Source organism: Phacochoerus africanus, chromosome 11, assembly GCF_016906955.1.
Source record: "Phacochoerus africanus isolate WHEZ1 chromosome 11, ROS_Pafr_v1, whole genome shotgun sequence".
Taxonomy (NCBI): domain Eukaryota; kingdom Metazoa; phylum Chordata; class Mammalia; order Artiodactyla; family Suidae; genus Phacochoerus; species Phacochoerus africanus.
Window position 1 is genome coordinate 97,692,094 of NC_062554.1, and position 15,584 is coordinate 97,707,677.

Here is a 15,584-nt window from a genome sequence, read left to right on the forward strand (position 1 = left end):
TCCACTAAGAGTATTTTGAAAGAAGTCCTTACAAGGAAGTCAAATAAAATTACTCTATCATATTTTAAAATATTGATAGTATATTATAGTATCATATTTTTAAATATATACATATAGTATTGGCATTGTACCCTTTTACTCTTTAGACTGAAACAAGGTACCAATCTTATTTTCTGAAAGAGTAATCTTTAAAAATCAGACTGATTTATCTGGTTGTGGTGTTAGTGGGGTTTTGGTCTCTTTGAGATAGAAAAAAATGTTGAGGTTTCTCCCACATCTATGCATTTGTGATTTAGAATGTTTTTAGAAGGTAACTCATAATTCACTTTCATAGAATAATTTTAAGTCTTGGTTAATATGGTTGCCCATGCAAAACACATGAGAAAACATGATCAGGAAAGTGAAGGAACAGATTTTTCACTGTGAGTCAACATGCACACTTCAGGGACTCCATATAACTTATTTGTAACCATCTCCCAGACTGAAACAGACATATCTCATCATCACACAGAGGAAATAATCCCCTCCCCAAAATCACGAAAAATATAAAAATAAACACAGTAGAATTGTAGCCAAAGAGAATATTTTTCTTTCTATAACTCATTTATAGAACATAAAAATGTGTTTTATGTTAGTAAGAACAAAATATATCCTTCATACCTCAATGGGTCTTGTTTGTCTGCTAATGTTCATCAAGTTATAGTACATCTACTGTGTATCAAGTCACTCTTTTATGCATGAGATATTTAAAACACATTTATACTAAAATATGATTTTTTTATCTGAAATTCAAATATAACTCAGCACCCTATTTTTTATTTGATTACCATACTTAGAGGGAAAGGTATTTGAACAAAGTGAAGAAGTTCAAAGGTCTTGAATAGTAAACACCTATTGCAGAGAAAGGTAGTGTTACTGAAGTAGAATGAGTCCTGAGGGGAGGGAGAAGAATATTCAAAAATGAAGATGGAGAGGAAGCCAGGTTACAGACAACATATGGCTTTGTAGGTCTTGGTAAGAAATGTGGATTTTGTTCTGAGAAATTTCAAGAAAGCATCTGAGTTATGGTTTTAAGAAAACTCCTTTTGGAGAAAAAAAAATTGTTAAAAGGCAAGAGTAGAAGCAATGAGGCAAGTGAGGCAGCTTTAGCAATGCTGTAGCCAAGAAGTGATGGAAACTTGGACATCACGTAGTAATAGGTTTGGGGATGTATTTTGAAACTAGAGTTAGAACAAGCTGATAGATTAGATTTGAGGAAAAGGGTGGAATCACAGATGATTTGTTGTGTTTGAACTGATCCATTACTCCTAGAATTTTCATTCAAAGAATAGTATTTGTACACAGCTAATAATATTTGTGGGCAATTCTGATATCCTTCTGAGACATACAAAAAGAGAGGTGGTAATGATCAGTGAATGTGGGGGGTCAGGAGAATTCAGGGCAGAAAATATAAAAGTATGAGTTTTTGAGTTTCTGGTCTAAGGTGGTGACATAGGAGGTTCAGTCTAGGAAATAATCTAGGAGGTAGCTAAGCAACCCCTATACATTAGGCAAATATAAAATGTATCCAAATGAGTAGGAAAAACTCCATAAACCCCTCTCTCAACATAGCAACTTAAAATCAGGAGAGAATTTACAACACCCAGCTCCCCCCTGAGCAGTGAGGGGTTTGAACTGAACATCTAGCACCCAAGTTTTTAAGACCTTAGGGATGGACCCCCAAAATTCTTAGCTCTAAAAGCCTAGTGGAGTTTGTGTCCAAGAGACCCACAAGTCTATATCAGATTTCCCTGTGGCTGTCCTCCCAAAGCTCATACAAGAGGGAGCAGAGAGAAATGCCTTCTAATCTTTCCCTGACAGAGGATATTTGCATACTTTAAAAGTTATTTCCTGATGGTAAGCCTTGTAATTTAGCTCACATTTAGGGGGTTACTACAGTTTTCCCTGGAGACCCTGTGGTCCACTGTAGTCACTGGTGTCTCCCAAAAAGAAGCCTGTGAATACATCAGGCCTCCTGGCTTTTGACGTGGCTACCCAAAGGACATATCCATTTTATCACTTGGCACTGGTAGCCAGAAGGGCTGGCATTCACAGGTACCAAAGGACCTGGGACCATAGCAAACAAACAGTTCTCAATTGGCTATCCCCTCAGGACTCAGCACAGAGGAAGCAGATAGAAATGCCCATCTTTCGGTATTTCTCTGAAAGAGGTCTGATTTGTATACTTTGAAAGCTTCTGCCTGAGAATTCAGCCTCCAATCAGCCTACATCTGGTGCTGACTGAGATCCTCCCCACTGGGACACTGACAGATATGGTCCCACTCTCAACTACTGGGAACCAAGAAGGAAAAGGCACTTCAAGACTGAGAACAGTAGCTCTTTTATCTAATGAGCAAAAAATAACACAGAGAGTCAAGGAAAATGGAAAAACAGAAAAATATGTTTTAAAAGAAAAAAATCCATAAACAAATATTAATGAAACAGAGAAGAGTGACTGACATAAGAATGAGTTCAGGAGTTCCCGTTGTGGCGCAGTGGTTAACGAATCCGACTAGGAACCATGAGGTTGCGGGTTCAGTCCCTGCCCTTGCTCAGTGGGTTAACGATCTGGCGTTGCCGTGAGCTGTGGTGTAGGTTGCAGATGCAGCTCGGATCCCGCATTGCTGTGGCTCTGGCGTAGGCCGGTGGCTACAGCTCCGATTCAACCCCTAGCCTGGGAACCTCCATATGCCGCGGGAGCGGCCCAAGAAATAGCAACAACAACAACAACAACAAAGACAAAAGACAAAAAAAAAAAAGAATGAGTTCAAAATATGGTTATAAAGATGGTCACCATGGTCAGAAGAACAAGGCATGAACTTATAATTTCAACAAAGATAATAACAATAAAGTATCAGACAGAAGTCACAGAGCTGAAAAATATAGTAACCATATTAAAAAAAATCAATAGAGAAAAGCTCAAATAGCAGACTGGATGAAATGGAATAAACTATCAGTAAACTTAGAAACAGGTCAGTTATTCATCCAGTTGAGGGGCAAAAAGAAAAAGGAATAAAAATAGTGAAGATAGATAGCTAAGGGGACAACATCAAGCCAGCCAAAATTCACCTTATAGTGTCCCATGTAGAGAAAAGAGAAAGGCAGAAAACTTTCCTGACCTTGAAAAAGAAACAGACATCCAAATTCAGGAAACCCAGAGAATTACAATAGGAGGAATCCAAACACATCAAAACCAAGTGAGGGGGAGGGAATACCTCCAACCTCACAGTGAAGGAAGAAGTAAAACTGTCACTCTTTGTACATATGATTTTATATATAAAAAATTCCAAAAATCACCAATAAACTTGGCACTAATCAACAATTTCAGTAATGATATAGGATATAAAAATCAACATACAAAAATAAGTTGCATTTCTGTAGACTAAGGATGAAATATATGAAAAAGGAAACCATCACCTTTATAATAGCATAAAAAAAATACCTAATAAATTGAACCAAGGAAGTTAAAGCTCTGTACAATCAAAACTACAAGACATTACTGAAAGAAATCAAAGAAAAAAATGTAAAGATTTCCATATTGATGGATCAGCAGAACTGATATTCTGAAAATGTCTATACTATTCAAAGTCATCTGTAGACTCAACACAATTCCCATCAAAATACCAATGGCATTCTTCACATAAACCGAAAAAGAAAATTCTAAAATGTATAGGAAGTGACAAAGTCTGCAAATACCCAAAGCATTCCTGAGGAGAAAGAACAAAGCCAGCAGTATCACACACCCTGATGTGAGACTATTCTACAAAACTTCAGTAATCCTAAGAAGTTATGGTACTGGCATAAAAATAGACAAAGACTAACAGAACAGAAGAGAGCCCATAATTAAATCACTGCTTATGCAGTCAACTAATACTTGATAATGGAGCCAAGAACACCTAATAGGGAAAAGATAGTCTCTTCAACACATGGTGATGGGAAAACTGGATAAACACATGCAGAACAATGAAATTGGACCCCTATATTACACAGTTCACAAAAATTTACTCAAAATGGATCAAAGACTTAAACATAAGACCTGATAAATATAAAACTTGGAAGAAAACTTAAGTTCCTCAATGTTGGTATTGGCAATGATTTTTGGATATGACACTAAAAGCACAAACAATAAAAGCAAAAACCAACAAATGGGACTACATCAAATTTGAATGCTTCTGCATAGTAAGAAAAAAAAATACCAGGAGTTCCCATCATAGCTCAGTGGAAATGAATCTGACTAGCATCCATGAGGACGCAGGTTCAATCCCTGGACTTGCACAGTGGGTTAAGGATCTGGCATTGCCAAGCTGTGGTGTAGGTCACAGATGCAGCTCAGATCTGTTGTGGCTGTGGCTATGGTATAGGCCAACAGCTGCAGCTCTGATTTGACCCCTAGCTTGGGAACCTCCATTATGCCCCATGTGCAGCCCTAAAAAAGACCAAAAAAAAAATCCACCTAAAAAATGGGAAGGAAAACTAAATAGATATTTTTCCAAAGAAAATATCAAAATGGCCAACAGGTACATGAAAAGATGCTCAATATCACTAATCATCTGAGAAATACCAATCAAAACCACATTGAGCTATCACTTAACACCTGTCAAAATGGCTATCATCAAGACAAGAGACAGCAGGTACTAGTGAGATGTGAATAAAAGAGAACATTTTTATGTAAATTGGTGCAACCAATGTGGAAAACAGTGGAGATTGCTCAAATAATTAAAAATAAATCTACCATATGATCCATCACTTCCACTTATGGATTTATATACAAAGGAAATGAAAAGAGCCTTTTGAAGAGATATCTGTACCCCCATATTCATTGCAGCATTAGTCATAACAGCCAAGATATGGCAACAACATAAATGTCTATCAGCCAATAAACAAACAAGTGGGATTTACTAAACACACACTTAAATGCACATATATATACACATGGACACACACAATGTAATATTTTTCAGCCATGAAAATGGAGGACATTAGCCATTTGCAACAACATGGATGGACCTTGAGCTCAATATGCTAAGTAAGGCAGAGAAAGACAAGTACTGTAAGTGGAATCTAAAAAGCCAAACTCATAAAAACAGAGAGTAAATGGTGGGTAGAGGATAGGACAAATGTTGTTCAAGTATACAAACTTGCAATAAGTAGTAATAAACCCTAGAGAGCAAATGCACAGTACTTTGAATATAGACAAGTATTATATTATCATCAAACTTGCTAAGAGCTTAGAAATTAATTACTCCAACTGCTAAAAAAGAACAACTATATAATGTGGTAGAGGTGTAACAATGACAATCATATAACAATAGATAAATTATCAAATTAACATGTACACTTTAAATGTACACAATGTTATATTTCAAGTATATTTCAATTAAAGTAAAAGAGATCCGCACAAGGACACATTATAATTAAATTATCGAAAGTAAATGACAAGGAGACAATCTTAAATGGAACAAAAGAAAAACAACTTATTATGTACAAGGTTACCTCTAAGGCTACCAATATTTTTCCACCAGAATGTGTGAGCATGAATGTATTCAAAGTACTAAAAGATACCTGCCAACTGAGAATACTCTACCCAGCAACAACTGTCCTTCTAACCTGAAGGAGAAACAAAGAGTTGTAAACAAGCAAAAACCTTGAGTTCATCACCTCTAGATTGACCTTATAAGAAATGTAAAAGGCACCCCTTTAATCTGAAGTAAAACAACACTAATTAGTAACAAAAGCTTATGGAAGTATAAATCACACTGGTAAAGGTAAATATATGGTTAAATTCGAATCATCTAATATTGTAATGATAGTAGGTTAATCATTTATCTAGAATGAATGTTAAAATACAAATATATGAAAATAACATACGTTAATGGATAATGAATATACAGAGTAACATATAAATTATGAAATCAAAACATGGAGGAATGAATGCATTTGAACTTGTTATTAAGTTATGAGGCTTACATAAAACATATTAAATGTCTAACAAATATAACTACAAAGCAAAAACCTATGGTAGATACACAAAAGATAAAGAGACAGGAATCTGAGCATGTCACTATAGAAAATGATCAAATCACAAGAGAGCAAGAAGAGGAAAAGAACAAAGAAATTTTCAAACAATTTAACAAAATTTTAGTAATAATAATTACTATCAACAATTACTTAAATGTTAAATAAACTAAATTCTCCAAATAGCATAGAATAGCAGAATGGATTTTAAAAAAAGAAAGAAAAGATTTCATGTTGTGTTCTAGAGTCTTATTTCACCATTAAGGCCATACACAAGCTGAAATGGGAGAAGATATTCTCTGCAAATGGAAACCAAAAGAAAAGCTGGGGTGCTTATAGACAACATAGACTTTAATATAAGAATTGTAATAAACAATCAAGGTTATTACATAATGATAAAGATGTCAGTTCAACAAGAGTATATAAACCTTTGTAAATATTTGTGCACCCAACATAGGAGCATCAAAATATATATATTAAAAAATATTAATAGACTTAAAGGGAGGAAGAGACTGCAGTACAGTTTTAACATTGCCAAAAAAGTTCAGCAACCCAGAAGAAATGGCAAAGTTCCTAGAAATGTACAACCTATTAAGACTTGAATCATGTAGAAATTGAATCAGTTATCAAAAACTCCCTAACAAACAAAAGTCCATGATGAAATTACTTCACGGGTGAATTCTGCCAAACCATCAAAGAACAATTAGTACCTGTCCTTCCAAACTCTTCAAAAAAAATAATAAAAAAGGAATAAATACTTCCTAATTCATTTACAAGGTCAGCCTTATCATGATATCAAACCAGACAATGACACTACGAGAAAATTACAGGCTAATATTCTTGATGAAAATAGATGCAAAAATCCTCAACAATATATTATCAAACATAATCTAACAGTACATTAAAATGGTCATTACCATGATCAAATGGGATTTATTCCATGGATGCAAGGATTGTTCAAAAATTTACAAGTGAATTGATATGATACACATATTAACAAAATGAAAGCTAAAAAACATATGATCATCTTAATAGACGTAGAAAAGGCATTTAACTAAATTCAATATCCATTTACGGTAAAAACTAAAAAAAATAGATATAGAGAGAATGTACGTCAAGACTAAAAAAGGCCATATATGACAAGCCCACAGCTAACATACTCAATGGTGAAAGCTGAAGACTTTTCTTGTAAGATAAGGAACAAGATACAGATGCCTATTCTCACCAGTTTTATTCAACAGAGTACTGGAAATTCTATGTGGAACAAATTGGCAATAAAATGAAATAAAAGGCATCCAAATTGGAAAAGAAGAATTAGAACTATTTGCATATTACATGATATTATACATACAAAGTCCTAATGACTCCACCAAGAAACTATTAGAATTAATAAGCAAAATCAGTAAAATTGCAAGATAGCTACTTAATATACAAAGATCAATCCTATGCAGTAGTAACGAGCTATCAGAAAGAGAAATTAGGAGTTCCCATCCTGGTGCAGTGGAAACGAATCCGACTAGGAACCATGAGGTTGCGGATTTGATCCCTGGCCTCTCTCAGTGGGTTAGGGATCTGGCGTTGCTGTGAGCTGCGGTGTAGGTTGCAGATGCGGCTCAGATCCCGCGTTGCTGTGGCTCTGGTTTAGGCCAGCGGCTACAGCTCTGATTAGACTCAGCCTGGGAACCTCCATGTGCCGCTGGTGCGGCCCTAAAAAGGACAAAAAGACAAAAAAAAAAAAGGGAGGGAAATTAAGAAATTCCATTTACATTGCATCAAGAAGAATACAATACTCAACAATTAATGTAACTAAGGAGGTGAAAGACCTACACACTGAAAACTATAACATTAATAAAAGAAATTTAAGACATGTAGAAAAATTTTCAGAGTTCATAGATTAGAAGAATTAACATTGTTAAAATACCCATATGATCCAAAGTAATCTACAGATTGATTGCATTCCCCATCAAAATTTCAATGGCATTTTTCACAGAATTAGAACAATCCTAAAATATATATGAAACTACAAACGACCCAAATGTCCAAATCTTGAGAAAGAAAAACAAAGCAGGATGCGTGACATCTTGATTTGAAACTATATTAACCACATTAATCAAGACAGTATATCACAGGCATAAAAAACACATAAACCAATAGAACAGAATAGAGATCCCAGAAGTAAACCATTCATATATGGTCAATTTACAACAAAGGAGCCAACTGTATACATTGGGGAAAAAATAGTCTCTTCAATATGTGATACTAGGAAAAGTCTTTTCAATAAATGGTGCTAAGAAAACTGAACAGCCACATGCAGAAGAATGAAATTGGGGCACTATCCTACACCATACACAAAGATCAACTCAAAATGGATTAATGACTTGAAGATCTAAAACCATAAAATTCCTAGAAGAAAACATAAGGTGTAAGCTCCTTGACATTGTCTTGGTAAAGATTTTTTGGACTTATCACAAAAAGCAAAGGCAACAGGAGCAAAAAATAAGAGGGATTATATCAAATTTAAAAGCTTCTGCACAGCTAAGGAAACCAACAAAATTAAAAAACAGCCCATTTAAAAATTAAAAAGCAACCCATGAAATGGGAGGGAATGTTTGCATATCAAATCATGTGTGTGGTAAGGGCCCAGTACCCAAAATTTATTAAGAACTCATACAATTTAATATCAAAAAATCTGATTTAAAAATGATCAGAGTCTATCAATAGACATTTTTATAAAGAAGATACACAGATGACCAACAGATACATGAAAAAATACTCGATATCACTAATCATCAGAGAAATGCAAATCAGAACCACGAGCCTGTTAGAATGGCTATTACCAAAAAAACGTAAGATGCTGGCAAGGATGTGGATAAAAGGGAATCCTTAAACATTGTTAGTAGGAATGTAAGTTGGTGCCAGCCACTATGAAAACCAATATTGAGGTTCCTCAAAAAATTAAAAATAGAATTACCATATGATCCAGCAATCCCACTTCTGGGAATATATCCAAAGGAAATGAAAACAGTATATTAAATAGATATCTGCACTTAAGTGTCCGTTGATTGAGGAATGGATAAAATAATGTAATGTGTATCTGCAATGGAATATTATTCAGCCATGAGGAAGGATATCCTGCTATTTCTAATAACATGGATGGACTGTGAGGGCATGTTTTAAGTGAAGGAAGTCAGAGAATGACAAATACTACTGGAATCACTTACAGATGGAATCTTAAAAATTCTGATTTATACAAGTATGTAAGTGGTTACCAGAGGCCAGGGGAAATACAGAAAGGTTGACAAAAGCATATGAACTTTCATCTATAAGATGAATAACATCTGAGAGCCTAACAAAACATGGTAGCTATAGTTGATAACAGTGTAAAATTAAATTTGCTAAGAGAATAAAACAAATATTCTCATCAAAGGAAAAATCAATAAATAAATATATGAGATGATGAATGCATTAAGGATCTTGATGGGGGGATCCTTATACAATGTTAGGTATATTAAATCACCACAATGTGCACTTTAAATATCTTATAATTTTGTTAATTTCAAAGAGAGAATATTCTACATTGTCAAATACCTCTGAAAAGTCAAGATGAATAAGGACTCAATCATTATTTTGTGATTCTATTTAAATTTAGGAGATAGCATTTGCAAAATAAAATTTTTCTTAATAGATTCTTTTTTTCTCATGCTTCCATTTAATACTGTTCTGCTACCTTAAAATACAATTCAAGAAAGAAAGAATTTGATGGCAGGCACTATTTTAAACCCTAGTGTGCAAAAAAACACCAGTGTTTTAGTCTTAGGGAGACTAAGGTTCTTTATAAAATTATTCTGAATAGAAAATTTATTTTATTATATAACTTATTTTGATTGCTGGAAGATAAGCCTTGGATTAGTGAATTCTTAAAAGATGTTTAGGAAAACAGGAAGGAGTTTTTCTGTTTTTTTTTTAAATGGAAGTTCAGTTGATGTATTAACATTTTATGTTACACGTGTACAATATAGTGATTCACTGTTTCAAAGGTTTTACTCCATTTCTAGTTATGAAATACTTGCTACATTCCCCATGTTGTACAATATATCTTTGTGGCTTCTTTATACCCAATGGTTTTTATGTCTTGGGATAGGACGGTTTTTATTTTTTAATGAAATTCAATACATTTAAAAAGAATCAAAGAATGTAGAAAGTGTTACAGAATACAGAAGCTAGGAATAAAGACAGAAAAATTCTGTTAGCAGGGAGCCTGCTAGACAGTAGAAGATCCACATGAGCATATTTGTAGCTTATATCCATGGTTCTCTAAACAAAACAAACCTCTCTTGCTAGCTTATTAGCTCTTTATTTTGGATATATGTTTTCAGAGTATTCTTTCATTTATGGTTCAGCTACATTATTTTTCATTTTAATTCTTGATGAAGCTCCAGCTGCTCCATGTACAGCATGATGCATTCACTTCTGAAACTGGATATAAGGATATGGAAAATGGAAGTTCATTTCTCAAATTTATTTATTTTACCAGTCTCAAACTTTGCCTTATTGAGCATAACTGCTGAAATCATAATTCTTGAGAATTATAAAATAAACTGTTAAATTTTATTTTCATGTCTTGTATGTATAAATATCTAAGAATATTGGATACTATGAAAGAAAGTTTTTTTTTTAATTTAGACATTGGTATAGCAAACAGCATTTATTATTTTCTTTCATAATCATGAGAATCTACAACTAAAAATGTAAAGCATTCTTTAAATGGTACTGGGAAAATTGCTTAATCCAAAGTTATTGAACAGTAAAATCTAGGACAGTGTAATTTATCTGGATTCAAATTAAAGCAGCTTTATAAGGTGAGTTCAGAAGTGGACTAAACATGAGGTGCTCTCAAAGATGTTTTACTAAATATTTTTCAGGATTTTTCTTTTTTGTTTTCTTTCTATTAGGAGGATTATACCGACTGTGGTGGTGTTTCTGGATTAAATCCCTCCCTGTGGTCCATCTTCGGAATCCAGTGTGTTTTACTTTGGCTTTTATCTGGCAGCAGACACTACCAGTTATGACCCTTCTAAAACCAAATCTGCATATTAAACTTCAAACCCTGCCAGAACAGGAGCCCTCAATTGCATTAAAATAGGGTAAACTGCAGAATCAGCAGAACTCTAGCTGGGCCCATCCCATGGCATCAATCTCAGACTCATAAGGCACCCACTGGCTGCATGTCAGGGTGTCAGATCCTGAAACTTGTGTGAATGCTGCATCATCTATGTATAACATCAGAGCAAAATTCTATATCTATTCTATTGGAAAATTTGAGAATTTGTTGTTGCATTGTTGGTGATTACATGTAAAAGGGCTCCCCACACAGTTGTGTATGAATCACGCAAATTGTCTTGATTTTGACTTGCTGCAATCCTTGTCCTTTTACCAAGAAAATCTCTAGAGGGAAAAAAAAAGTCATTTTTTTCCTTCACTAATTCTGCTACAAATTATTTCCTGCTTGGAGTAGTTATTATTAAAATATATATATATATAGAGAGAGAGAATTAACATTGGTGTAATCTGTCAAAATAGAAATAATGGCTTATTTTCTACAAAAAAAAAATTGCCCTGAATAAAATGCCTTATGAAGAATGGCTTCTTTGCCAAAAATATAACACAAATGATGACCAAGTTTTGATGGGGTAGTTAATTGGTTGTTTGAAAATAATAACTAAGAAATTAAACTAAAGGTGCTTGAGGGTAAAATTAATATGCGACATATGTCCTCATAAATGTGAGCCCTTAATAAATGCTTCGATGTAATGTTCTTTTTGTTCACAGTAAAGTTCTGTAGTGCTAGCCAGATATTTCAAAATGCTCTAAGAAAAGCTTGTTGGGGGGAGGGAAAATGTTTTTTCTTGTGATAAATGAACTTTGGTTACCAAGGGTATTTTGCATGATGCTGCTGCTATTTTAACTTTCAGTTTGTTTTTCTCTTACTGTAGAGTATAGTCCATTGAAAAGTTAACTGAGTGACATTATTGTTATGTGAGAATCTGAACCTTGCAGTGTAATGCACTTAAGTCATCTTTTAAAATGTCATTAAACTACTCTGAATATACTGTGCAATGTAAATGCTGAATGATTGGATCAGGTAAATGGTAAAATGGGAATTAATGGATTTTATACAGATTCGTGCTTTTGCCTGAAAACCTATGTACAGATATTTTAAGTACATAAATCAGATTTGACACATTTATTTTTTGAAGAGTACATATATGTTCTCAATGAAGATTCATCCTAGGTTTCCTCTTTGTTCCTTTGAATAGTAGCACATACAACTCCAGATTTTCTGCTGCTGCTGCCACTTTCGTTCCCTCCGTTTGAAATGGTGTGATCATTTGACCAAAATTTCCATCCAGTTAGATGAGGGTTTTACAATAATCTGAACAAATAGGAAACCTTGAATCTATATGTATGCACATGAATACTTGATTGTGAATAATCAAAATTGTTTTTATACAGCCTCATTAGTGAAAACCGTTAGTGTAGTAAATCAGGTATTTCATTATAGAGTAATATGGCTGCAGAGTTTATTTATGCTTTTAAAAATTATTTTCGGGAGTAAACAGTATTTGAAGAAAGGGTAAAAACAATGAATGTGTAACTAATTATAGTGAATAATTCTGCCGAAGGTGGGAAGTATGCAGATATTTTTAATGGTAAAATGTATTTGTTCTGTTTTTGAACATGCCAAATATTGGTGTGTGTCTATGCTGGAAATTTTCTTATATACCATTTTTAAGTAAAAATCTTATTAACATTATCCAGCATGCTTTAATATGCTTCATATATCAAAGATAATGGCAAATTCTTTAGCATAGTTCAAAAGATATATTTGTTTTGTTTTTAGCTTTGCATACATTTGTAATTCCCCACCACCACCAATATCCCTAGGTACCATTTGTGTACATTTCCTTATTTAAAATATTTTTTTATTTAAAAATGGAGGGGGGGGAATATGGAATCACTTTGCCAACTATTGTTCTAAGAGTTGACATCAGTTACCGTTTCTAACGCCTTGTGATTTTGTAGTCTCATTTGTAACTGGTATTGACATTTTAGAAAACACCAAAGTGATTTAAAAAAATATGGAACTTCTCACTCTAGTAACAGTATGTTTAAATCATGTTGTTTGTTGATTAAATATTTAAAACATTGTTAACTTTTGCTAGAATATTTTAAATCATGAAAGTGTTGGGAAGGGGATATCAAAATATGAAATTATGTTAGTTTGTGTATATAAACGATGCACATTGAAACAACTGAATTGCTTCCAGCATACAACAAACTACCTTAAAATTATCTTTAAAATCTATTAAATATATTTTCATGGTTAATGTCACTGAAATAGTATGTTTTCATCAACTACATCGTTATGTTTATCACAGTTAAACTTGGCATCTCTTGGCAGGGTCCTATTTGATTTCATTTGCCATCAAAATATATTTACATGCTTGGTTCTTGACTTTATTTTCTGTTATAAACATCTGTTCTGACAACCACATACATGGTAATAAATTGGGTAAGAATACGATGACTAAAAGTTGTTCTCATGCCTAATACTGGTCTTCATGCATTTATCACACTTTTTTGAAACACAGTAACACTCATCCCATGCAATTGTTATATTTAATTTAGGATTCTTCTGTGAGTTCAAATTGTTTGTAGGAACTTATAGACTGTTATAAGTATTGATTTTCAAAGACTAAAGAGTACAAGAGATCAAGAAAAAAGCTTTTAAACTCATTCTGCTTAATTTTTGCTGTGCTCATGAAGATTAATGTAGTTTGTCACTAAAACAAAATTAAAGTAAGTCTTGCTCTAGTGTTGAGTAACAAGAATGAATTTTGCATTAACGGTTTCTTTTTATCTTTTTTTCATTTGAACAACCAGCATTACTGCCAAACACCAATCGTGGTCCATATTTGTAACGGTTTTTAACATGACATAGTTAGCAAGTTTGATTGAAGAGATTTTTAGGTCCCGGGCCTATAAGATTTTAGTATGATCTTTTTTCATGTTTCTAATGCTTGAGGCATTATTGCTTATCTTGGAAAAAAAAAAAAAAAAAGACAGTTGTTGCTGCCATTTGTAAGTTTTCCTATAATATTCCCTTTGTGAACTTTAAAACTGGCCTTATGGGGTTCAAATAGGCAGTATCCCTTTAAGTGACCTTTGCAACCCAAGTGTTACTTGCTTATTTGATGCTCTCTTGTATTTTACATCTCATTTAAATATTTCTCTCCACCAAAGCTTACATTTTATGTCTTAATTTAAAACCCTAAACTATTCCATTAATCTTGTTAGTTGACATTAAAGTGTCTAGAGGTACAGGGTCTGACCTAGTGGGGGGAAAAAAAAAGGATGTCATGTTTTTTTTTTTTTAATGTGTAGCATAGAATGATTGCTTCACTTCCCCACAATTTCAAATATTTTACAATTATCTGGAATATGTGTTATTTTCCCATAGCAAAATGTTACTATTGCTAATATTCCGTGCACATTTCTGTAAAGAGCAAACTAACAAAGCAAAAGTATGAAATTTCTTGATTTCTTGAGAAAACTCCAGCATTTTAAAGTTTTAGGCAACCTTTACCAACAGCTTCATGTGCTTTATTTCTAGTTCACATGAGTAACTCAAAGAAATTCTACTGAGACTAATGGGATACTGTCTTGTATAGATGCCAATCAAGTTTACAGTGTGACCTGACAAAGCAGTCTTTTCTGTTGTGCTGTATGATTGTTGGATCATGCTATTAGGGATACTTTTATTGAAATGCTCAGTGTGCATCCATGCAAAAGGCCAAATGGCTTTGTGAACAAAAGATCTTTTCTCCCCTTTATTATGTTCTCTTGACACTTTTGTGGAAATTAACTAGCCTGATAAAAACATTTTGTAAAAATTTGTATAATATAAAAATATTTATAATCCCAGAAAATGTTGTGTTAAATCTTGTGCAAAAACAGTATATTCAGAATAAAAGTTTATCATTTAAAGTCACCAGTTTTGATTATTTAATTATTTGAAATCAAGTTGAATGAGACAGAGGTCTCCGTCATACATCTAGTTTAAGAAGCAAGCCTTCCAGTGGAGAGAATGCTAGATTGTGGAAATAACATTGGGAGTTACCAAAGTGCTTTTCCGATTACAAACCTCAACTCACAAACAAATGTCATCACAACTCCTTTGCGTAACTCTGACCCTTCTCAATCATGCTTTTGCCATCAAATCACTTAGGAACTTATTAAACTGGACTTTTAACTATGTAAAAAAAATTTTTTTTTTCTCGGCAAAAGTGATATTCCCACATTTCATTAAAGACCTTGGGAAAATAGAAACAAGTTAGACTAACTGAAATGTACATATTTTATCTAACATTTAAATATTTCTCCTAGCTATTTTTATAGTAAACAGAATTGGAGGCAATGAAGTATAGTATAAAGAATTTTTTTTAAATATGCTGTATTTCTTTCATGTT

The 15,584-nt window shown here is 33.4% G+C and overlaps 1 protein-coding gene across 3 annotated transcripts in view; it reads left to right on the plus strand.

Moving 5' to 3' along the window:
* CACNA2D1 (calcium voltage-gated channel auxiliary subunit alpha2delta 1) overlaps positions 1 to 15,106 on the plus strand; it is a 482,485-nt gene extending 467,379 nt beyond the window's left edge. For all 3 annotated transcript variants that reach the window (XM_047752036.1, XM_047752037.1, XM_047752038.1), the window contains one exon: positions 11,007 to 15,106. In XM_047752036.1, the coding sequence (XP_047607992.1) occupies positions 11,007 to 11,123 (117 nt within the window). In that variant the 3' untranslated portion in view covers positions 11,124 to 15,106. The remainder of the gene's footprint in view (positions 1 to 11,006) is intronic.
* Positions 15,107 to 15,584: the final 478 nt, after the last annotated feature.